General features: G+C 45.0%; 1 protein-coding gene across 1 annotated transcript in view; it reads left to right on the top strand.

The window, feature by feature from the left end:
- Positions 1-224: 224 nt before the first annotated feature.
- The window catches only part of STK35 (serine/threonine kinase 35), a 40,883-nt gene continuing 15,072 nt past the window's right edge, over positions 225-26,035 (top strand). Inside the window, exons 1-3 of the mRNA XM_039863908.1 lie at positions 225-595; positions 1,185-1,785; positions 14,098-14,847. Of these exons, the coding sequence (XP_039719842.1) occupies positions 293-595; positions 1,185-1,785; positions 14,098-14,810 (1,617 nt within the window). The 5' untranslated portion in view covers positions 225-292 and the 3' untranslated portion in view covers positions 14,811-14,847. The remainder of the gene's footprint in view (positions 596-1,184; positions 1,786-14,097; positions 14,848-26,035) is intronic.

Below are 26,035 nucleotides of genomic sequence, written 5' to 3'. Positions count from 1 at the left end.
CGCGGTTCCCAGGAACGAGCTATGAATCAATCAAATCGACCAATCTGATCAACCAATTAGTATTTATTAGGCGTCTACTGCATGCAGTTCCTAATTACGCAGCACTGGCGAGGTCAGAAGGTTGCGGTGCGCAAGCGGCTGCGAAGATCTGGAGGCCGCAGCGGATCGCGGGAATTTGGCGCCTACTTTTTGTAGGTTGAGTGTTCTCGCCTGTGATTGGGCCCCGGCTGCGGCTGCTCGGTCGACCTTGGCAAGACCCGAGCGGCTCAGCACTCGACCGGCCTCCCGGGGAATGGGCCACCAGGAGCCCCCGCTGGCCCGAGTGCCTGCGGGAGGTGCGGCTTATATAAAGAAGTTATGTAAAGGGATCAGCTGGCGCGAACACGTGGAGAGCCGCGGGAGCCTGGACGCTCGGTTCTCCCCCACGCGCGGCGCTGCTCCTACCCGTGCAGCAGCAGACTCTAGCGCGCACCCGTTGCTGGCCACTGCTCGCGCCACTCGGTACCGAAGGCTGCCCTGGCCGGGAGTGGACCATCCCCAGCCCGAGGCTCCAGGGGGGAAACGGGCCGCCCGGAAGTGGAGAGGCGCCGGCCAGGTAAGAACGCAGTCTGCAGAGTAAAAGTAAGTGCCGAGGCTGGAGCTACCCTGGTCGCCTCGGGCCTTTGGGAAATAATACTGGGCCCTGGATTTGCCGCGCTCCGGGACGCCTAACTTTCAAGCGCACCCCCTCTACCCGCCGCCCTCGGGGACTTGGGTCATTCCGCTGGGCTCTGCTCGAGCTTAATTCAATGGACTGTTTACACCCCGGAGAACACAAGGCGGAACGTGGGGAGGGGGAAACTCATGAGGGGGGCTGCAGGAAAAAAGATTTCCATAGTCAGAATTGCTTCTTAAGGAGATTTTAATAAATCGTGAAGACCATTGGTCCTTGTATTTCCTATTCCTACACGATGAATTAACAGAAATGGGGGGAAATTGCTTTTCTTTCCGGTTCCCCCTCTGAGTCACTGCCAATGGTTTCGTCTTTCCCGCTTTCCCCTCCCCTCCCTGATTCTATGAGCAGCCGGGCTTCCGTCTTAAAGGGGCCGCGGCGGCCGGAGGAGGAGGAGGTGGGACGCTCTGCGGCCTGCGCTCCTTTCCTCCCCGCCTCGGCCTGGTCGTTTAACCGATTCTTTCACCCGTAGGTCACAATCCAAGCTCCCGCTCCTCCTCGTCCCGGGGCCGGACGGAGGGATGAGGCAGGGGGGGCCCGGGCAGCGCCGTTGCTGCTCCCCCCGCCGCCCGCAGCCATGGAAACGGGGAAAGAGGACGGCGCCCGCAGAGGTACACAAAGCCCGGAGCGGAAAAGGCGAAGCCCAGTGCCGCGAGCGCCCAGCGCGAAGCTGAGGCCGGCGGCAGCGGCCCAGGCCATGGATCCGGTGGCGACCGAGGCCCCGGGCGAGGCCTACTTGGCGCGGCGGCGGCCGGAGGGCGGCAGTGGGTCCGCGCGGCCACGCTACAGCCTGTTGGCAGAGATCGGGCGCGGCAGCTACGGCGTGGTTTATGAGGCAGTGGCCGGGCGCAGCGGGGCCAGGGTGGCGGTCAAGAAGATCCGCTGCGACGCCCCGGAAAATGTGGAGCTGGCGCTGGCCGAATTCTGGGCCCTGACCAGCCTCAAGCGGCGCCACCAGAACGTGGTGCAGTTTGAGGAGTGCGTCCTGCAGCGCAACGGGCTAGCTCAGCGTATGAGCCACGGTAACAAGAGCTCGCAGCTTTACCTGCGCCTGGTGGAGACCTCGCTTAAAGGTAGGAGCCCTGCGAGCCATCCCTCCTGGGCAGGGCCTGGACCCAGTGATGTGGACGCCTTGGTTCAAACTGACCTCGGGACTCCTAGGCCCTAGTCCTGTCACCCTGGGCCCAGACACACCCTCCTTTTCAGGGCCCAGCTATTTGGGCCTACCTCTCAACTCAGGACCTTGGCGCAAACGTTAGCTGGTATTTTCATAACAAGCGCTTATTAAGTGCTAATCATTGTCTTAATAAGTGCTCAATATGTGTGAGCCATTATTATGAAACGTCTAGTACGGTCAGCGAGTGGAGGGGGTTGGGTTCAGAGTTGGTGGAAGAGCTGCTGAAAGCCCCCTCACTCTCTAGGGCCTCTTCTCTTTCCCTCCCAAAGCAAACAAAAAGAAAAAACCGTACTAGATCCCACACCCCTTCTCTGTCTGGTTACAAATATCCTGACCCCCCAGCTCCACCTCCTAAACTCATGCTTCCTAGTCTTCCTTTTGCTTTGAGACCCCCAGTCATTCATCCCACGGCAGTCAAACAAACTTGGTTTTCTGGCTAAGTCCTCTGGGGCCTGCACAATAATAACCCCACAGGTGGGCCCAGAGCTGTCACATAACAACATCTAACAACTTTTTAGTCCTTTTTACATTCTTAATCTTTTTTTTAATCCTTTGAGGCTGGCTTGGGAGTGGTTTTATTTATAGGGAGATGGGATTCAGTGAGGCAGGAGGCCTTTATAGTCTTCGGGAGGGCTAATCGAAGTTTCAGGGTTTTCACTACAGTTAAGGAGTGTGTTCATCCTGAGTACTCAGTACTCATATCTTGTTCGTACTACAGGTAGCCAAGGATTTGTTCAGAGGAGAGGGCCACTGGGCTTGAAGAGCCTGAGGAGACTTTCTCAGGGGAGAGGTTACTAATCTGAGTCCCAACTATGTCCTAGATGTCTTACAGAAGTGACTTTAGGTAATACTAAGAATAAATCCTCTTTCTATAATCTAAGGATTAGCTATGAACAAATGTAAGTTAATGAAGGTTAATCAGCTTATAAGGGGAGTCACATTGTACTCCTGGTTTCTTTACAATTTTTTAATAAATTAAATGATGTGAACTTAGATCTGTCTTGATTCAAGGACTAGATCCTTTCCAATGGGTGATTTTGCCCTCCTTACCCTAGCATGAATTAGAGGTGACTGAATGGGTCGGATTTGGGGTGGTGTTGGATAGAGCATTGGAGCTTTTGCCTGACTTTAAAATCCAATGACCCCATCCCAGGAGAACTCCCTGACCCATTTCAAGTCATTGTTTGACAGTGGGGTGAAGGACATGATCAATATCCCATAGAGTTCTTTTTCAAAATAGGCTTCCACTTTTTATGCCCATCTCTGCCTCATCCATCCTGAAAAGCCCACCTTCCCCCCAGGGCAGCTATATTTGATTTGAAAAGACTTTCCAGTAGATTCTTTTAGTTCACCTGTATCTTACAAGCTCTTAATTCTTAGACTGTCTTCACCACTACAGTTAACGCATGTTGTGGACTTCAGTATTACATGACTGCCTTGGGATGTGGGAATTTACTTCGCCAAATGATCCTCTTCTACCCTCAGTGCATTGATGCCAGTCTTGAAACTTCAGCCTGAATTTGAAGTCTTTGCTTCATCTCCCTACATATAAATACAGTTGACCCTTGAATAATGCAGGGGTTAGGGGTGCCAACCCTCCCTTGCCCACATATATGTCCAGAAGTCAATTAACACATATTTTTTGTGTTATACATATTATATATACTGTATGCTTATACAGTAAGCTAGAGAAAGTGTTAAAATCATAAGAAAAAATACATTTACAGTATTTATTGAAAACATTTACAGTATTTATTGGAAAAAATATAAATGGACCCACGCAGTTCAAACCCTTGTTCAAGGGTCAACTGTACTGTTCAAACTTCCCTCACCTATAGAATTGATCACGACTCCACAGTAAACAGTGGCAGCATAGCATCGTGGTTAATATAATGGGCTTTGAGGTTAGACTTACTTGCAGCCATGACCTATCTAAACTGACTGCATGAGATCGACAAATTGCTTCAAACCTGTGCGAAGCATTCCTTTATCCCCAAGATAAGGATACCTTTGTCACAGGGTTGCTGTGCAGCCTGGGATGTCAGTAAGTACTCCAGATAAGGAAGAATTCACTGCCTCAGTAAGTTCAGGCTGTATTTCGAATCTTCTGCCATCATCCCATTTGAAATTCAGAGTTTTTATTCAAGTTTCCCAAGCTTGTTTTATCATGGAACACATTCTATTTCCTGTGTTGTCAGGAACACCAAGTTGACAGAAACACTGGTATTTTTTTCTTCCCTTTGTGAACTAAAACAGGCCTAAAGAAATATATTTTGCTTTATGTCCCTTTTAGTAGTTTGGAGTCTTAAGTATTTGAGTATTACGAGTCAAGTAAAGTTGGGCTCAGAGATAGAGCATTAAAGACTAAAGCTATTGCCTGGGCTTATGAAACTGACGTTGAAATTTACATGTCAAGCGTTACTTTAGAAAGCAGTAAATAGGCATTAGATGGGTTTTTTGCTCCTTAATGTTAACCTGGAGAACAAAGACCCAAATTATTCCATTTTCCTGGCAGTTTAGCAATCCTAATCTGCCCTCGGGCACTGGGTTTACAGCATACTGATACCATGCAGAAATGTAACAGCTGGAAGGAATCTGGTTCAGCTTTATTATTAAATAGGAAGTCCTTTACCATCACCTTTTCCCAGTCTTCTGCAACTTAGAATACTTTTGAAACACCAAAAAACGTTGATCTGCCTTTAAATCTCAATTGATCCAAATCCACGTGCAGGCATACTTCGAAGATATTGCTGGTTCGGTTCCAGATACCACAATAAAGCTAGTTGTAATCTTTGTGCTGGTGGAGAGTATTGCCTTCAGTTGGTTAAAAAGAAAAAAAAAAGCAACACCTGTGAAGCACAATAAAGCAAAATGCAATAAAGCGAGGTATGCCTGTACTTTTACTGAATCCCTACAGTGTTATTTGCAGGGAGGGAAAAAACACTCTTTGCCCCAAAGGAACTTAATTTGAAAAGTTTGAGGACTTGTAGAAGACTTAAATGCTAATCAAAGTCCCAGGAGGAAAAGGCAAGTTGGCTCATTAACAAGGGCTTTTTACAGAGTGTTGTACAGAATTAAGAGGAGTAAGAATCAAAAGTTGGCAGAGAAGGTGGGCTTATAAGAAGGGAGCCTAGGAACGTGTGGATAAGTAATCTTGACTTATCTTTGAACATAGACCAAACAAGTCCTACCTAGAGCATTATGTAGAAAACAGAAGCTTCAGAGAGTCTACAGCAGTCTTAGATGTCTGATCTGGCCTTCTGTTTCACAGGAAAGGAAACTGAAGCCCAGAAAAGGGACAGGACTTGCCCCAAAGGAGTTAATGGTAGCATTCAAACCAGCCCCTGGGGCTTTTTAAAACCAGATTAGCAATCCTGTAAATTATTTGGTTGATGGGTTGGTGTCTATTTAACTTTTGAATACTTTTCACAAAAAGTTAAGACATCTATAATTTTTATCTCCTTGTTTCCATTGCTCAAGGACCTTGTCCTGAATGCAGCTAGAACTAAGTTTAGGATTACTGCCACTTAGAAGAAGACAGCAAGCAAGCCAGAATTCATTGTCAAACTCAAGAAATTCTAGTGCTTTCTCTAAAGCACAGACTGAGCCTAAGGACAAAAAAATATATACTGCAGGACAAACTCTTAAGGCTCATGAAACCAAATAGAAATTTGGAAAAGCTGGGAGCCCAGCTTATCTCAACTTGTTAAGACACTAGCTCTACTTCAGCAATTATTTGACGTTTGCTGTACCTAAGGTACCTATAGGTAACTTGACATAGATGGGAACCTTGGCCCGTGGGGGTGGTCTTGTCTATGCACCAATGTTCAGTGGTGACTGAGCCAGGCACTGTATTAGAAAAGGCTACACAGTTTCCTGCATGAAGCATGCAGAAGACATGTCCAGGTGAGCACAGTATAAGGTCACAGGTGAGTGGTAGGTAGAGGTTCTCTCTGGGAGTGTGAGAGGCATGGGGAAGTAGAATTTAGTAAAATGAGGGGAGAATAGTGTGGGGAAGGAGACCAGGGTCTTAGCAGTGGATTGGTTGTTGGCCTGAAGACCCCCCTCCCATCCCCTACTCCCTATCCCCTCCAGCCTGTTGAGTGCCTAGGGAAACCTTAGGCTCAGCACCTGGCCACCACCGCCCAAGGCCTCTAAAAAGCAACTGAAATCTCTGCTATAGCTGGAGGCCTCAGAGTTTAGAAATCCCCTGAGTAAAGGCAGATTGCTGAATGGTGATCTTTGGGTACCATGACAGTGACATAGACGAAAGGTGGCATTGGGGCCCTGGAAATTAATGGGATACAGTAGAACACTGGTATTGACTTGGAGTCAGGAGGTCTTAGTCCCAGTTTCACTCTGTTACTAAATTAAAACTTACTGATTGTGATGTGCCAGGTCTGTTCTAAAGGCTTTATTTATACCTGTTAACTGATTCAGCTCTCAAAACCGTATTTGGAAGTCAGAACTATAATTTATCCCTATTTTACAGGTGAGACAACTGAGGCACTGAGGTTAATGAAATTGCTCATTGTAAAACAGCTAAGCAAATAGCCAAGCCAGGATCCAAGCCCAGGCATTCTAAATTGAGTCTTGAGTTGTGCTACACTCTTGGGACAGGTAGCTTAAGTTCTGGTTCTGTTTTTCTGGGTTGTTAAATGGGCATGATCGTATTTTACACAGAAACGAATGGCTACTCTTTATTTTTAACTATATATTAATTAGTATTTGTGGCACTGCTGATCTGTATTGGTGCCTTCCCTGTGTGTCTCAGCTGCCAGGGACCCTTTATCTCCTTCTGGTCTACTCTTGAATGTCTTGGGACAACCATACAGACCTCTCCTGCTACCGACTACCTTCTATATGCATGGGGGATTTTAGATGCCAGCCCCGGGAGATAGAAACAACCTTTACTTAATTGAGAGCTTTGGTTAATTGGGGTTGCATTGGGTGGGGCTTTTTATAGTATGTAAACTCAGGGAGAGTTTAGCTTCCTAATAGAACATCAGTCTGTTTTCAACTCCAATTTGGCCTTTGATGTCCTGAGGGCCAGAAGCCCTGCTTAGTGACTCAAATTCTGGATACTTATCTCATTGTCTTTAATTTACATATCTGTATGCCCTATACTAGAACTCTCCAGCTCAGCTCACAATTCTCAACTTGATTCATTCTACCCAATTATTGAGTTGCCTGCTGTGTGCCGGGTGCGCTGAGGGGGATCCCAGAGACTTGGTTTCATTCCACTTCGGGCACCCAGTCTAATGGAGGAGATGGTCACAGCACGACAGATGTTATTTCACTGCTGTCTATGAGAAGTGCTCTAGGGGGAACAGCTGCCAGGAACGTGCACTGAGTTTAGGGGAGAGAAGGATAAGTTTTAAGAGTAAATCAGAAGTGATCCTGGCAAGAGGTAAGGCCTAGGTATGTGGCAAGGCCCACTGCATGTGGAGAGAGACACGAGCCAGGACTGCCGTGGGTCATTCCCCACTCTGCCTGGCTGTTGGAATTTTAACAAGATCCCTGTAATGTTCAAGTACTAATAGCTAGCTTTTCGTAGTATTTTCATATTCTCTCATTCAATTCTCTCCCCTTTAAGTTGGTGTTTTACACATGAGTAATTCATCAGGATCAAGTAGCTTGCCCAGTTTCACACCAGTAAGGGGTCAGGCTCTAGATTTACCTCTAGACGTGCTTTCCAGTTTCCATGTTCTTGACGTGCTGCCTCATGACTGTCAGACCGCTGCCAGTGGCATCCAGACACATTAACATAATTCACACCCAGTGGTTGTCTGCTCGGGTGTCCAGGTACCATGCAAGATATTCCTGCATTCCAGTTAAGCCTTACAACAGCCTTGCAAAGAGATGTCTCTTCCCAACTTATGGGAAATGAAGCGGATTCATAGTCTTAAGACATTTGCCCAGGGTCACATAACCATGTAGATGGAAGAGTGGGGATGGCATTGCCCCAGGCCTGGCTGGCTCCTTGTCCTTTCTGCTAGACCTACAAATTCATAATGGGCCTTTTGGCCTCAGTAGGACACTATGTTGCCCTGGCAGTCACTTTAAGGGATCACAGTGACATTTGACTAATCTTAGGAAGTACTTTGAACACGTCTTGAGGTGTTGACACTGGACCCAGCCGCTTATAGTAATACAGCCCAAGGTCATTGAGACTGAGACCGGAGCTTGGTCTAGATGCTCATCTTTCCTTGAGAAAACATGCTTCTTGTCTTTAGTTGCTTCTCAGGACTTATCTTCAGACGAGCCACTTAATTATATTAATGTACAGCTCTTAACTAATCAAAATTAGGGATATCTATAGTCAACAAAATCAAACTTGATTTCTCTAAATTTCTAATTCTTCAACATTATAATTTTTTTTTTTTACTTCACATTAAACTTGCTTATGAAATGTTTTTGGTTTTTATTTAAATTTTGTTGAAGTATAACATGGCCCTTTAAAGCTTTCAAGTGTCAATACTATAACCATTGACTACTTTGAAACAATTAAGTCATTTCCAACTCTTTGTTTTTTTCTTGCTGTATGGAATGCTAGTTCTGGGTGTTTGGGGTGCTTGATATGCCTTTTTTTGTAGCTGTTGATGGTAGGGTCTTAGCACTCTTCTCTGAGACTAAGTTGCTAGAGTGGGATTTTTATGTCAAATGGATTGAGCATTTTTAAGATTGGTGATACATATTGCTGAATTATCTCAGCATATTTAAGTCAAAATCATAATTCTGTACTGAAAACTGAGCCTGCGTGTCGTGTGGTTGAACTATGGGCACTAGGGACTGGATGAGCATTAAAGTCTTTGGGGGCATACCATACATAAGAGTGTGCTTAACAAGGAGCTTGGGTCAAAGTGGAAATAAAATATCTAGATGTTAAATTCTGCTGTTGGCACTAAGAGGCAATAATAGTGGAGCCTCACAGTTAAGAATCCAGGCTCTGGAGACTCTGTGGGACCTGCCCCTAACTAGCTGAGACGCCATAGGCAAGTTATTTAATCTAAGCCTCAGTTGCCTCACCTGTGAAAAGGGATATAATTATCATCTAAGTAGCTAGAGGTTTGGAGTAAGAAAAGAGAATTGGCTAGAGTACTGTCTGAATTCTTCCTGTCCATCACAGGGGTCCAGAGATAAGTTACCAAGTTCTGTTGATTCTAAACCTCCCAGACCTCTTTCTCCCATCCCTTTCTCGCCCCCTTCCTTGCCAGCCCTTGCTTCTTTCAAAACCTCCCTTTGAGTGTCTTGGCCACCAGTCTCCCATCTCCAACTCCTCATGCCTCCAAAGGGAACATGTTTCATTCATTCTCAGACATGCTCTTTCACATATTAACATCTCTGAAGTCAGAACTCAGCTTAGTCAGTGGCATATAATGGTGTCGTCAGGAGCCCGTAGGTCTTACTTAAATGGTATATCTTAAAATCAATGACTTTATAGATTCAACAAGCAGTATATTTTGCTAAGATAGATCAAGAACTTGCTATTACTTCCTATTTCTTAGAGTTGAAGTTTAAATCCTTTTCGTCTGCCATTGTTTTCTCATGACCTGACTCCAGCTTCATCTCCAGCCTGATTTGTACCCACTTCCTACTGCATCTCTTCTGTGATTACCCCAGATTACTTGTGTCCTTCGCTGCAAGCTCACACCCCGCTGTGCTGCCTGCTCATTCTCTTCATCCTGGGAGACACATCTCAAGGGCCACACTTGCAGTAATTCTTAGCCGGCCTGTCTCTCATCCTCACCACCTTTCTCTGCTCCTCAGGCAGAACAGTACCCTATTCCTTGTTATTGTAGCTGTAGTCACTCTGCTTTAATCACTGGAAACCTTTATAATATAAGGATTCATCTCTGGTGTCTGAAAAGCACTGTGTTCTCATGAAATGTTTCAGTGGAATTGACAGCATGGAAATCTAACTTCTGGAGGTGATTTGGGAATAGGTTTACAAAATCCTAGGCATTTTGTATCCTTTTCCAGCAGGTTGCCTGCCTACCTTTCTGCAGCTAATACTGACTTACCCTTATGGCTGAGTATGCTGACTTCAAGTTTCTGGATAGAGCAGGCCACATTTTGGGGAGACTTCAAAACTTCTTATTCCCATAAGTAATGAAATCTCTTTACTGAGACACCTGCTTGGTCCTCCCCACCCATTTTCTCTGTCTCCTCATGCGCTGTGGCCTAGGACACATTTTGAAATAGTGTATTTTGTGATCTCCTGGCTATTGGACTTGGGGGGAAGATGATAAAACCATCCCAAAGGTGGACTACCTCTGTTTAATCAAATTGCATCTTTTAGCACCCTGCAACCTGGGAGATAGCATTGTCTGGTTGAAGGACTTGGCTGTAGAGGGTCATGTCCTACCCAACCACTCATGGCAGTGGTCTTGGGCAGGTCGCTTAACCTTTCTCTTAGTTTTCCCACCTCTAAAACAGTGGCCAGCGAGGTGAGATAGCTTACATATATTGAGCCTTTAAAATAATGCCTGGACCCCAGTGGGCGCTCAAAGATTAATTTACCTCAAATCTTTACTACCTCCAAATAACACTCACTATTCTCCCCGTCTGGGAAGCTAAAATTTTAACTCTCATCAATCTTATAGAACTTTCAGATTATACCAAACAAGGGAATTTATAAATCTTATAGTATGTAAAGTTTGTTTCTGTCAGTTTAAATCATCAAACTGCAGATTTCATTTGGGGGATTCTGCTAGTTGCCGCATGTATCTTGTTCCACTCGTACATCCTGAAACTGGGGAAATTACCACAGGCTGGCTTCAGGGACCCACTGGGCCCACTGTGTGATGGACCTGAGCTAAAACTCCATTGATCACGGACCTCCATAAGCCCCTACTATGAATGGCAAACCACAGAGAGGTTTGGAGTCTCCAGGAATTAGTGTCATTTCAGAACTAGCATTTGGTAATTCCTAAAAATTTGACCCTTTTGCCTTCTCCAACTCAAAGTCACCTTGGTAAATTATAAGACCGGGACTTTGGCCGCTTAGAAGAGGGACGTTACCTGGGAGTTACAGGCAAATGTTAGTCAGTTGGCATTTATGCAGGGCCCAAAGGTACACATTCAAATGCACCTGCAGAAATTTGGGGAGGGGGTGCTTTTTAGGTGGAAAGATCATTCAAAAAAAAAAAGTGCTTTAGTTGTGTTTGAGTTGGAACAGCCTGCGAAGTGTAATGTGTGATCATCCACTTTCATTTTCTGATTTCAGTTTCATCTTTTGCCTAACATGTGAAAGCTTCATTCTGTGGCCTACAGCCTACAGCACCAGGATTATTGAAATCAGTGACGTCGTAGGACTCTGGTATAGTCCAGTGGGAATGATGATGTTAGTGATGGTCAGGATGTGATGCCCTCAAAGTATGTTACACTTGGCAAAATGTATTTCATGCCTATGACTTAACTCACAGTAGTATGTGGGGTACGTAGGTGTCATTCTCATTTGCCAATTACAAGACCGAGGCTCAGAGAAGTTCAGGGATTTGCCTAGAGTTCTAGGCATCTTTGCATCATATCTCAGTCTCCTCATATTTTCCTCTGAGCTAAGAAATCACCCAGTAAACCCATGGGCAGAGCTGAGGTCTAAACCCAGACTTTTTGCCTTCTGGTCTGTCCTCTTCTGTTCTTTACCCTGGCCCACTTCTTAAGGGAAATGCCTCAAGTGCCACATTCCCTCCCTCCATCTTACTGTGAGGTAACTGAGAGGCCCAGATAGGCAGTCTGCCTGAAGGAAAGGACTGGAACGCTGACATGCCTCTTATGTTTTTTAGAGGGCAGCTGGGGATTCCTCCGTGGAAACATATGCTGCAGTTTCTCCTGAAATAAGCCCAAGGCCTTTGCCTGTGTAAAGAAGTACTTTTTATGTCTGTGACAAGTAACTTTCCCAGTTTTCCATTCTGTCATGCTCACTGATGCTGTGTCTTATTCTGAAAATGCTGCTTCCTGTCCAGTGCTTTCCTCTCAACGAACAGCCCCCTCCTTTAGCACCTCCTGAGTTTAGCTCACTTCCCCAGAGCAAGCTCTTCAATCCCGGGTCCCATCTACCCTGCCCACTCACTACCTTACAATATTTTTTACCCTTATTTCTTTCCCTGGATTCTCATAACCTGGACTTACATCGTAGTCTGTTTTGCAGACTTGTTTTCTTTTCACTTCAGTTGCCATAGTTCCCAACTTTGTATATAAAATAATCATCAGTCCCCACCCTCTAATTTCCCTACTGTTTCAGTGAAAAGTTGCACTGTTTTCTGATGTGGCCTTTACAAAAGGGATTTGATGGTTTTTTAATCATTTCCTTGCTGGCTCTACCACCAGCAGACATTTCTTACTCTTCTGTTTATGGGTCTTTACTCTGGAGTCTAGATTGATTTGGGATTCAGATCACTGCTCATTTTGTAGTGTTTTGAGATAAAGAGCCTCAGCCCACTAGAGCTGATGACCTAGAAAGAGGATTATGAGATGGGAAACAACTGATTTAAAAAAAAAAAAATGGAAAGAAACCCATCTGCCCTAAACTGGTTCTACCTGTATTACTTTGATTGTGAGTAATAGAAACAAATTATATAATTACAGGGGAAGTGAGGCCTGTCAGATCGTGGTCAGAAACCTAAGGCTTTTGCCTTGTCCATCTTCTTGCTTTAACCTAGAACTCCCAAACCACTGGCTTCAGTAGACTGTGTGCCTTGGTAATTTCAGGGCCATTTGGGTTACTGGGGTGTCCCAGATCACTGGTTCTCTTTATATTAAATGACTGATAAAAGGAACCCTCCAGGAGAGGTCGTGTGAGGAGGTGCAGCTCTCGTTTTGGTAGAATGGAGGCACCATAATGGGGATCAGAACTTGTCTTCAGGCCCTGGCTCAGTCATGATGATCCCTGTGACTACCCAGGGCAGGCCCAGCCTCATCAGCTAGATAAGACATCTGTCTACTTATGCTTAGCTTCTTGGGCACTGGCAGTCATCAAATAACTTCACTTAAGGGCTTAGTGGGCCTTGAATTGCTTTGTAGAGAATATTGAGATTTGTTTGGGAGATGCCAATTACCAGCTTTCCTGGAATGTCAAAGACTATTGGAATGATAGAGCTGGAGTTTCAAGCCAGCACAACTTGATTCCACCTTATACATTTGTTCCCAGTAGTTTTCCTGTTTATACCTCTAGTTCATTTGTTCCTTTGTTCTGTTATCCATTTCATCTCTGTCTAGAATTCCCTTCTTGCTTCTTCCTGCTGATCTACTCCCTGTCCTTTATGTAACTTAAGTCTTGTTCCTTCTGATCTTTTTAGATCTAGCAATTCCTACCTACCCTTCACTGTTCATAAAATGACCGTGATACAGATGAACAGCTTACCTTTTAGTTATCTCCTTGAAACTAAACTTTATAGAGATAGGCGTACTCACTGTGCTAGGCGTAAGATGGGCTAGGAGAAAACACTGATGAATTGGAGTGTGTCTCTGGAATAAACAATCGTAGTGCAATTCTAGATGCATTGACAAGAATCATTATACAAGTCAGGAAAGAAGGGAGGAAGGTCATTTGCCTAGCATGGAGTAACAGACATTTGACAATCTTCTCATGCTTTACCTGTCTCATCAGCCATGGGATGTATGGGTGGTATGATTCTGCCTGTTTGGATACAGTGATGGAATACAATGGCTTTGTAGCCAAATGAGTTTGAGTCTCTTAACTCTTAAGTCTCTGTGAACCTCAGGTTCTTCATTTTATAAGATGGGACTGTTTCCTCTTACCTCCTTGGGTAGTGATAAATATTAAGTTGAATGTCAAGTGCCAGTGCAAGCACTCTGTGAGTGTACTCTTGTTGCACATGGCCATTTACAGGTGAAGAAGCAGAAACAGAAACTTGAAAAGGTGAACTAAGTTGCCTCCTGGCTATCCACCCAGTCAGCAGTAAACCAGACTTCTTACCCAGGCACTCTTAACCCTAAACCCAGGTGCTTGATGCCAGTCCCTGCAGCCTGTGTTATACCACGTCTTGTCCCTTGACTCATCCTGTGTGAGTAGAGACAGGCCAGCTTGTATAGAGTTGGCTTGTGCCAGTTGTTCTGGTCCTTTTCGATTGGAGCGATTGTCACCACTGTCGCTCTTACTTTAATACACTGCATTCCTGTAGTCTAAAGGTGGTATAAATGTGCCCATCTCACTCAAGCTCTTTCCGGTCTTCCTTTGATTTAGGAGAAAGGATCCTGGGTTATGCTGAGGAGCCCTGTTATCTCTGGTTTGTCATGGAGTTCTGTGAAGGTGGAGACCTGAATCAGTACGTCCTGTCACGGAGGCCGGACCCAGCCACCAACAAAAGCTTCATGCTACAGCTTACGAGTGCCATTGCCTTCCTGCACAAAAACCACATCGTGCACAGGGACCTAAAGCCAGACAACATCCTTATCACTGAGCGGTCTGGCACCCCCATCCTCAAGGTGGCAGATTTTGGACTAAGCAAGGTCTGTGCTGGGCTGGCCCCCCGAGGCAAAGAGGGCAATCAAGACAACAAAAATGTGAATGTGAATAAATACTGGCTGTCCTCAGCCTGCGGCTCAGACTTCTACATGGCCCCTGAAGTCTGGGAGGGACACTACACAGCCAAGGCTGACATCTTTGCCCTGGGCATTATCATCTGGGCAATGATAGAAAGAATCACTTTCATTGACTCTGAGACCAAGAAGGAGCTCCTGGGGACCTATATCAAACAGGGGACTGAGATCGTCCCTGTTGGTGAGGCGCTGCTAGAAAACCCAAAGATGGAGTTGCACATCCCCCAGAAACGCAGGACTTCCATGTCTGAGGGGATCAAGCAGCTCTTGAAAGATATGTTAGCTGCTAACCCACAGGACCGGCCTGATGCCTTTGAACTTGAAACCAGAATGGACCAGGTCACATGTGCTGCTTAAAATTCAGGGCAAAGCATCTTGGGTGTTTTTAAACTAGGTGAGTGTACTCTTTTTGTTGTGCATGTGCTCTTCCTGGACTGGATGTTTCAATCTGGGCCCTGGGGTGGGCCCTGTAGTTGGGGGAAACACAAAGTTGAAGAGAACTAAATGCTTGTTATCAAAGATGCCCCCCTACACCAAGTCTCCATGAGATACGTGGGATTATTTGAGTACAAGTTGGAAAGTCTGGAGTTTTTTGAGTGGAGTTGCATTTGAGCTGAGTCTTTTAAGTTTTTTAGAAACACTCTTTCTCATCAATAAATGCTTACTATAGAAAATGTGCAAAAGAGGTATGGTGCAGACAGATTTTTTTCAGAGAATATATGCTGTCTCTGTATCCCTCCTACTCGCACATCCAGTTCTACGTAGTTTAGATCTTGCTGTAGTTAAGTACAGTTTTGTTTCCTGCTCCTTCATTCAGCACTAAAGAGCGTTTCCCCATGTCATACTTTGAAAGTGTGGCTTTCGACAATTGACGTTTCATTATGTGTGCCATAATATAGCCATTTTCCTACTTTAGATATTGGAAGATCCATTTTTAGATATTATAAAGAGTTCACGAGTGAATATTCTTATCTGGAAGTCTTGTTTATTTAACAGATTTCTCATGTACCGTGCTAGGCTCTGGGATAACAATGGTAAGCAAAATCAGAAACTCACCCCATCCTCATGAATTCTGCAGCTTAGTCGGAGAGAGAAACAATTAGTATTTATCATAGTTGCTTTAAGACGAGGTATTAAGGGGAACTGACCCTTCAGAGGTTGGTGCCCAGAGGCAAGAGTAGGTAGGGAATTGGCTCAAAGGGGAGCGTTCTAGGTAGGACTGGCCTCTGCAAAGGACCTGAAGCCAGAGGGACCCTAGAGCATTTGAGAGACTCTACCAGTTTGAGTTAGTGAAGAATGTAGACGTGTAATCAGGAAACACAGTGACCTACCAGTAGGGTGTGGACAGAGCTGAGGTAGGAAATACAAAAGTGTACCAGGAGCAACAGATTCAGCTGGACCAGAGACTAGGTGTGAGCAAGGGAAATACGATCAGAAATTAGGTGAAACCTAGGACCCTGGAGTTTGACCTTGGCTTAACAGGCTTGGAGCCATCTGCAGACCAGAGCAGAACAGTATAGCATTAAGAATTTAAGCATGTGCAAGTTGAATTGAACATGCTTAAACTGGAGACTGGGACACCTTCAGGGCAGAGAATTGGCGAGACAACTTGCCAGATATGGAAGTAGAAGAAAGTAATAGATATGGGAGGTTAATGGGAGTAGACACAAATGCTAGCTAATATATTGGTCAGATTTGAATTCTTTTGCTTGTTTCGGGGGAAGGGAAAAGAAAAGAACATTGACCACCATATTTGCTTGGTATTTTCACATGTGTCATTTTGTTTCACTTTTGAAGCCTTGTAAAGAAAGGGTTAAGTTGCTTACCCAATATCCTACTAATTTAAGGGCAGGTATATCTTACTCATGCCCCTCCTCCTCCCCCCTTTTTTCTTAACATCAATATGGCAAACTGGAAATAAGGTAGGTAGGTACTCTTATTGCTGAAGCCTTGAGATGAGGTGATGGGGATGGCGCTGATCTCAATGGCCACAAACAAGGAACACATCGGGCACAAGGCCCTCCTTCACCTGGGTGGGTTCTTAGTCCCCACCTTTCTTTTCATCACCCTTAGATTTCTAGTTGGAGTTGGTTAATACTGAGTTAAGCCTAGTTATAGCTGTAGTGTTCACAGTGAATTTATTTCTGGTGAGTTACCAAGTTTAATTCTTCCATTCCATAAACATTGATTGAGTACCTTCCAGGTGCCAGATCAGTTTGTCCTACTGCTCAACGAGTAAGAGAATAGTGTTCCTTAAAGCTAGGTTTGGCTAATACCACGTTAGAGCCCCTCAAAAGGGTTGGCTAGACAGTGTTTTAATTGTATTTCATGCTGTCATTTCCCATTTCCATCTCATCTTTTCCACTTTTAAAAAACCTCTTAGAATTCAAGTTTGCTCTGGAGTAGGAAGAAGGTTGTCATTGAAAGAGGGACCTGAATTTGGGTTAGGATTATGGAGTTGTCACAACTAATTGAGATCACAGCTTGCATTTGGACATCCACAATTGGGATTTGTGCCGTTTTGCAGGGCAAAGTTTTAGTGAAATAGGAATGATCCTGCAGGAGAACTAGATGGCCTTGAGATGAGAAAAGATTAGGAACATAGTTACTGAAAAGTGTCCCAGGCCCTGACAGCCAATGAAGACAATACAGTACTTGGTCTTTTGCTGCCTATTTAACCATAGCCTATCCTGCCCTGTCCTAGCTGGGCACTTAGAATTATGGGCCTGGGTCCAAGTCTATGTTATCAGGAGCTGAGTCATATGTCTAAACAGTTTTCAAATCACACCTTTATGCATGAGCTCTCTGCCTAGTTAGAGAATCAGAGGCTTGAATTGGGAGACACTGAGTCCAAACACTCTTCCCTCCCACTAAGTTTTCTAGACAGAGAAGCTGATTCCATATATTCATTCAACATATTTATTGGGAAACTATTTTTCAGGGACTATTTCAGACACAAGATACATTGGTGAACAAAACAGACAAAAATTCTTGCAGTTGTGGAAACATTCTATTAGAGAGGCAAACATTGGCAATATGTTAGAAAGTGCTCTGGGGGGCAATGTAGAGCAGGATAAGGGAGATCAGTGTTGGGAGGTCGGGGGTGGAGGTGTACTTTTAAGTGGAAGAGATCAGGGTGGGTCTCCTTGAGACAGTGACATTTGAGCAAAGCTTATAAGGAGTTGGAGTGAATCATGAAGATTTCTGGAGAAAGAGCATCCCAGTCAGAGGGAACAGCCAGCATAAAGGCGTGAAGGCTATATAAAGTGAGCAGGGACGAGAGGTAACTAGGAGTCAACTAGAGTAGGCCTTACAGGCCATTGTAAGGATTTGGGCTTTTATTCTTGGGTAAGATGGAAAGTCATTGGTGTGTTTTCAGCTATGTGTGATATCTGACCTTTTGAAAGGGTCACTGTGACTTCTGTGCTGAAACTAAATTACAGGGGCCAAGTAAGAGGATCAAATGGGGAGGCTACTGTAATAACCCAGGTGAGAGAAAATAGTGGCTTTGAACAATGGAGTAAGGGAGGTGACTATTGAATTTAGGGTGAATTTTGAAGTCAGCAATCAGCTATGAGAAGTCAGCAATAAGCTATGAGATATATGCCATGACATTTCTCAATGAGGATTGACCATTGGATTTAGTAACTGGGAAGTCCTTAGTGCTCGTGAGCAACTTGGTGACACGTAACGGGGGGAAAACCCTTAACTAGAATAGTTTTGAGAGGGAATGAAAGAATTGGAAACAGTGAGAGAACAGACCAATGATTCTTAGTTTTTGGCCTGAAGACCCTGTTACACTCTTAAAGCCAAGGACTCGAGAGAGCTTTTGTTTTAGGTTTTACCTATGAATATTTGCAGTATTAGAAATTAAAACAAATATTATAAATATTCCTTTCAGATGAATAAATAACAAATTGGTTACATGTTAACATAAACATCATGATTTATGAAAAATAACTATTTTCAAAAACTATTTTGTGAGTAGAATGACACTTTTGTATTTTTGCAAATCTTTTTAATATCTGCCTTAATAGTCAGCCAGATTCTCATATTTGCTTCTGCATTATAACCTGGTGCCAGGGAACTCCTGGAAAACTCCACTGCACACTTAGATGAAAGTGAAAAAGGTAAATGATGTCCTAGTGTTATTGGCTTCATGGACTCTCAAACTCCAAACCACGCTTTGAGAACCAGTGGTATAGATGACTGTTCCTGAGGAATTTTACTGGGAAGGAAAGCCGAGAAGTAGGGGGCAGCTGGAGACCTAGAAAGAAGGGAGTTATTCAAGGTCCTAAACGAAAGGACAGAGCTTGAGTGTCCTGATTCCTAGCTAGAGTACCTATTAGATCTGTTGTCGTGGCTCCAAATATGGCTGCACATAGAAAACACACTTGTCCCCAGCACCAGCGTGATAAAGAAATGCCTCAGTCATCTAGGTTTGTAGATTTCAGAGTATTGTTTAAATCAGGGCTAAACTGTTTTAATGTCTTGCAACAATGAACGGAAAAGCACATGGGGTTCCTCTAAAAGCAGTATTGCCTAGTGGACTGTCTAGGATTGAGTCCCGTTTCTGTGGTTTACTGGCTATGTGACCTCAGGCAAGTTATTTTACCTCTCTGGGTTTTATTAACCCATAGAATAGAGTGGATCATATTTATCTTATTGAGTTTTATTATCCGTAAAATGGAGTAGATCATATTTATCTTACTGAGGTTGTAAAGTATCACAAGAGGTTGCAAAAAGTGCCCTATATAAACTGTCTAAATGAAATGTGAAATGGTAGAATTTTTAGATACACACTTTGGCTTGAGGTATTGTCTTTTGTTTTTTTCTGAAGACAGTGATCTTTAATAGTAGCCTTGCTTCTGATGATTACCAAATAGCTTTTTTTAAACAAAGCTGTACTCACAGCAACTGTCCAATTACTTGTCCCAGAAAAATTACCTATTTTTAAAGATTACTCAATCGATTCTATCTTGCCCTTATTTTTGTCACTTTTTGAAGATATTTAATAATCCCTAATGGTTTCTGCCAGCCAGCCACAGACTTACCCAAAGTGGGAAGCCAGCCAAACTGATGTTCCAGGTGCCACTGCCCACATGTTACCAGGGAGGGTGTTGTGGGATGAGGGAATCTGCATTCATGGCCAAGTTTACTGTCTAATACACAAACCTCGGTTACTAAGGCCTTTTGAAGCCAGGGCCCTTGAATGACGTTTATTTGGAGCAGACAGCTCAAGCCTGCTGAAGGAAATCAGATGTTGGTGTGACCTGAGGGGTCATAGAAAAGATTCTTTCCTTCATATGCAATTTTGGTAGCTGCCGAACCCCGAAGAAGTGAAGCCTAATTTCTTTTTGAAGTAATAAATAGTATCTTGATCCTTGGCCTTGGTCTAAAGATGGGGCTCTGGTCTAACAAGCTGGGTTACCTGGATTGTCCTCTTGACCTGGGCTTTGGATTTTGTTTCTGTTTTACAAGATCTAATTTACCCAGACTCTGTGATTGGGTCCCTAATGGTATTCTGGGGATTCACAAGCTTTTTCAGCTCATCTAACAGGCGGTAGCACGTTTGCTCACATTGAAGCTGTAGAAGCCAATTTGGCTGGAATTATACCTCAAACTGTCATATTATAGGTGTCAAGTTAATCAGAAGTGATACTAAAAACTAAAAATGGAAAATAAATGCTTAACTAATGTGGTTTGTTTTAAACAGCAAGTCTTCAAAACAGAGTCCCTCAGGGGTAGATTTAAAAGGGATTTTAGGTGAAAAATTGGGAATACAGAACTAGATAGGTCTCTAGGTCCTTTCTCTGTTGAGTGTGACTTCCTGGCCCAGCTGTCAGGATGGCCATGAACTAACCCAGAAGCACCTAAGATGTGCCCTTCCCTCACAAGACTGCCCTCCCTAAGAGAAGTGGCAAGATGAGATTTAGCCTCGGGCTATGAAACCTCCAACTGGAGCTTCACCTTGTGAGTGTGGCAGGCCAAGGGGTTAGGCTTGGAAGGAGGGTGACAGTGCATAAGATGACCAAAGGTGATAATGAATAGTCATCCCTGGGCTAAGTGCTTTATGACCATTATTTCATTCGCTTCTTTTTGAATAACTTCCTGAAGGGCAAAGCTCAGATCTGAACCCAGCTCTAAGCCCATGACTACCCAATATGGCATATTACCTCACTGAATCATCTTTAAACTGAATTCAACAAACTGAGCACCAAGTAGATTGAATTTCCTGCTCTCCCAGTACCATGCATTCTGAGACAAGTAACATGGATGGGAGGCATTGGCACTAAGTAGGTTTCTAATCGGGAGGTCATTTCTTCTACTCAGCTCAGTGTGCTGGTGAACAGCTAGATAGGCCAAAGGAAAGTGTAAGCAAGGAAGGTTTCATGGAGAAGGCATAAGTGCTGAAAGGACCAAAGTCAGAGGGTCGATTCTTACACTCCAGAGGCTTGTCCCACTTAGTCTCTGGTGGAGCCTTGAACTGCCTAAAGGGAGGGTAGGAGGAGGGGAACACCACCCTTACCCTGAAGTGGATGATTAGATTCCTAAAGAATAGAGATTTTACTTAAAGTAGAGAGATCATTGGGAGAGGAGTGTATTTAGCCAGTGATTACTAATTTGACTCATGTAGACCTGGAACTTCCGAGCCTCTTTTGAGTCCTTGTTTGTAAAATGGAAATCCAGCCTTGCTTTATTGTCTCACTAGATTTCCTAGAGCTGTGCATGAGTGGAGGGGTCACGAGTAAACATCTAGAGGGTTTGCGTCTCTTCTCCTGGAACTGAGAGCTCAGCCTTCACTGTGAAGACCTGGGAGCCCTAAGAACTAGCATACAAGGAGACGTCTCCTGGGGCCTGGTCTGTCTACTGGTGTTTTCTGGGAGTTCCCTCAGGTGGGAAAGGCCAATGTTTGTAAAGCCAGTCAGTTACCCCAGGCTGCTTTTGTCCCCGTTGTTGCCATCCCTTGTCTGCTCCTGCTGTATCAGTGGGAGGGGAGGGAGGAAGCTGAGCTGTGAGCTCTCCGTTATGTAATGGTCCTGGTGTCCCCCAGGGATAATCTGTCCCTTAAAGCTCTGCAGGACATCAAAGGATCTGTGAAGGGACAAGTCTGCCCCAAGGCTGTTGCTGCTCACATTCTCCAGCTCCTTGGCATCCGTGGCTCCTCCTGGCCTCCCTTTCGGCAAATCAAAATAACTCTGGTAATCATCCATCTGTGGGCAAAGCTGCCTGATGGTTGCGGTCCTTCCAACTCCCATTTCCTCTTACCCCAGGGACACACAGATAATCCTCACCAACAATAACAGCTCCTGGTTATAAAAACCTGCTTTGAGAGGCCTCCTGACTTGTGTGGGGCAAAGACCCTGCCCTTATAGCTCTAGCCTGAATTAAGTACTTTCCATATGTTACTATCATGCAGCATCTGCATAACTGTTGTGTTATCTGCCATCATTCTGCAGATTGAGGAAGCTGAGAATCACTTTCCTAAGATTTTGAGAGTCAGGATTTGAAACAAGGTATCTGACTGGAAATTCCACTGTTCCATTCTGCCTCCTACAATTTCTTTAAAAGCTTTCGATGGGTTTATATTTTGAGACAGAGGGTGGTTCCCCTCCAAATAGCACCATACACATGACCCCTTAGGTATTAGTGGGCAGTGCTGCCTGGGGGTGTCCTTCAGAGTCTGACAACTGACCTGAGCATTGGTATACTGCAGTAAGGCCTACCATCTGCTCCTCCAGGTGAGGTCACCTGTGAGTGGATTACTCTTGTGTCACACTGATACAGCATCAAACATAGGCAAATGAGGTGTGGCTGGGATAACTAAGGATCGGGCAACAGTAGGCAGAAGCCACATAAGCAGGCAGACATCAGAATTATCAAAAGATTGGAAAGTGGGAGAGCCAAAACATAGCCCCCACGTAATGGCATCCAGGCACTAAGGGAGTGCTGACAGAACGGTCGGTGGCATCTGTACAAGGAAAGGACTCTGATGTGACCCAAAGGCACCCTGTTGTCTCTGCTCCCCAGTACCTTAGCAAAAGGCAGTTCCAAGTGAACTTAAGTTGAGCATTTGAGGTTGATGAGGACCCAGAGCAAAATGGTAGGGGTTGCTGGGCTTTTCCCGACAACCTTAGTTCATTTATTGGATCTTGACTAAAGCAGGGGATTCCATCATTTGCGCCTGTCATGATGTTTGTTGGCTGCCTGCAGCCCTGTGGAAAAATTCTGGAGCCAAGGTGGATTTGGTGAGCAAGAGCCCTCCTGGTATAAGGCAGGCACTTGCCCAGTGGTGTGTTGATAGCAAAGACCCCTGTCTTCTAGGAGCTCAGCTTAGCAGTGAAGATAAGACATGGACACTTCATTGTGGTAGGTGGGAGAGAGTAAAGGGAAAGCTTCCTGGGGGAGGTGGTGCTTTGGGCTGGTTCTTAAAGGTAGGTTTAGGGGTACCTTGTCAGCCAGGTGATAAGTGAGGCAGTCACATCTCACAGTTTGTCAGAAACTCTCCTTGTCATGCTGAGGGTTTTGGGGGTACAAGACTCAGCTGACGATGGGAAAGGGTATTGTTTTAGTAGTGAAAGTCTCAGCCTGAGATGCATTCTAGGCTCAGGACCTAGGGAGACTGCCCAAGGTTCATTCTTGATAACCTAGGGCAGCAGCTGACAAGCTCCTAGCCCCTCGTTTCATTTCCACAAGCGAGTCCTCGGTGGTATTACAAAATGAGAGGAAATGGAGACCTCCTGCAGCATTTCTAGGATTCAGAGGCATGGCAGACCTTAAAACTGCCAGCCAAGTTTAAAATAAATCAATACCGTAAAATACTGTGATGAATTTCCCAACTTAAAGGAATTTCACTTTCTGTTAGAGGTACCAGGGGAAAGCTATAACTCAGTCTGCATCATACACAGGTCAGAATTCTGTATTTTGTTTCTTTATAAAAGAAAGTGACGTCTAGGGACTCGGGAAGAATGGATTAGAGCTATCCAGACATACCATAGGGCATAGTGAAGATGATGAAAATGCTTCTCTTTCCCCCATGGCAAAAAGAGTTGGATGTGGGGTCTGGGCATTTATTCTTACGAATGGTAATCTTGATTTTTTTGTAATTCCGAGGCATGGTACTGTCAAAAGAATGGAAGGCAGATAGGCTTTGGTATTTCATATTGGATTTTAGCATTGACCATCTGTTCCAGTGGGAAAGTCACAGACATGATGTGAGCCAGTTGACTCATTCTGCATTTACTTCCATCCTTTTGGGAAAAGGAACCCCTAAAATATCATGTACAGCACCCTCTTGTTTTTTCCTTTCTGCTTTTTTCAGACATGTCTAAGACATGTCCTCCCAGAAGGCTCCAGTCTAGAGCAAATCTAAGGCATGGACTGAAGTGTGGTGCTGTCAGATCTTGGCAGAATGCATGAGCCTTTCCAGCACAGCCCAGCCTTGTACCAGACACAAGAGAACTGAAAGTCGCAAGTAAAGACTCATTTGTTGTTAGTAACCAGATTGCATGCTTGGATTTGTCGAATGTTTGGAAGGAACCGTTGGTTTGCATGGGGCAGCAGAAATGAGCATGAGCCTACCACACCCCAGACAAAAAACAGGGTGACTTTTACCTTAAAAAAATTACTTGGGAGTTTAGGCCAGTTGCCTAAACTGAAATGCAGATGTCACCACCGATGTGAATCAGAGATCCTCCTCCCTCGCCTGTCCGGAGCATCTCAGGGCATGAGTACCAACCAGGTGTTGCACAGAGAGCTTTTGGAGAGCAGTCACTGCAGCCCGGTGGTTTCTACTTAAAAGTCAAGCTTCTGTCCTGTGAACTTGATGTCGACAAGCTGTTGCCATGCTCCTCCTCACTAGCCCCGCCCCCTCCCCGGCAACACACAGTGTCAGTGACAAAGCTAGTACCAATGGTTCTCAAAGTGTGGTCCCCAGACTGACAGCATCCCCTGAGAACTTGTTAGAAATGCATTATTTCTGGCCCCACCTCAGACCTACATACAGAATTGGAAACCGGGCGGGCATGGGGAACTGTTCAACAAGCCTCCAGTGATGCTGCTACACACACTGGTGTGAGAACTGGCAAAGAGGGTATAGGCACCATCCGCCACCTTATCTGTTAAACACACAGCCCACTGCCTTGCCTCTTACCCCTTTGCCCTAAAAAGCTTAGATCTAGGCCTAAGAGCTAGGAGGACCTGCCAGGTTCAAAACCAGGCTCTGCTTCTATAATTACTTAGCACTGGGACTTTGGGTGGGTCTTGGTTTCCTCATCCAGAAAACCATGGTACCTAAAGGACCACTCTTGGCCCCTGTCCCCTACTCCCTCATCCCTGGCAAGTTCACAGTACCACAGTGGATGTGGTTCTAGGACTGGGGACTCCTGGCTCTTGCCTAGTTCTTCCCTTAGTGCATGTGTCTTGAGGATGAGGTGAGGCCCTGTGGCCACTGGCTCCTAGAAAAAGGAGAAGGAGAAAAGCAATTGAACTTCTCCATGGACATCCCTGGACCTGGGACAGTGGGCTTCTGAGTGATAGCAGCAGTGAGCCTCTTCGGATGCTCTCAGGCGAATGCCATCAGGGGAATTGCAGGTCCCTGCGAGGTCTTTATGGTAGGACAGTAGATCCTCCTTAGAGAAAGGGTAATTTGCAAGGCAGTGAGGCATAGGGAATGGGGAAGCAATGAGATGCACGGGGTAGGGCTTAAGTCTCCACATGGAGTCTTAGACATGGCTTTGAACTTGACTAGAAAACTTCATTTGTTCATTTCAGTGACCTATATTGAGCCATGAGATGAAGATAGCCCCTGACCTCAGTCCGTGTTAACCTTAGGCATCTCTCTGAGCCTTGGAGTCCTCATTGATCAAACTGGATTTCTAACACTTACCCACAGGTTTTTTATGAGGAATCAGTGGAAAATGTAAAGCTAGCCTAAGCTTGCAGTGGATGCTCCACAGCTGTTGAGTCCTGCAGTCCTTTCATACAAGTTCCTTGGCCATGCTGGTAACAGAACTAGAAATAGTATTTCAATATGTGCAGGTTCATGTGCTTTCCACCTCATCCTCGCCACACACCCCCCACAGGGGCCCATATATTTTATCAATTGCCTTTGTATATTCCAGGCACTGTGGTCAGTGCTTATAGTAGTACATCAGTGAAACACCAGACGTGAGCCCCACCCTTGAGGCACTTGTATCTCAATTCACATGTCATACAGGAAAACTACAGATACGGTTTCAGGTGTGTGTGGACGAAGGAAATAAAAAATAGACCTACCCAAGACAGAGAAAGTCTTTCTGAGGAGGCAACACAAACTAAGACCTGAAGGATGAGGCATCTGCCCAGCAAGGAACTGGCAGGAGTGAGGTAGACAGGAACCCGATTGCGCCAAGCTTTGTAGATCATGATAAATCTTTGAACCGTGGCTTCGCCCATCCAGTTGACATGTTTACAAGGTCACTCTAGCTCTGTGGCCAGTAGGATTGAAGAGAGACAAGCACGGAAGCCAGGAGCCCAGTTAGGAAGCTGCAGTTTTCCAGGTTGGGGTAGATGGTAACAACAGATGGCCGAGGGGTGAATTC

Source organism: Pteropus medius, unplaced genomic scaffold (assembly GCF_902729225.1).
Source record: "Pteropus medius unplaced genomic scaffold, Ma_sr-lr_union100, whole genome shotgun sequence".
Taxonomy (NCBI): domain Eukaryota; kingdom Metazoa; phylum Chordata; class Mammalia; order Chiroptera; family Pteropodidae; genus Pteropus; species Pteropus medius.
This window is presented reverse-complemented; position numbering and strand designations above follow the sequence as displayed.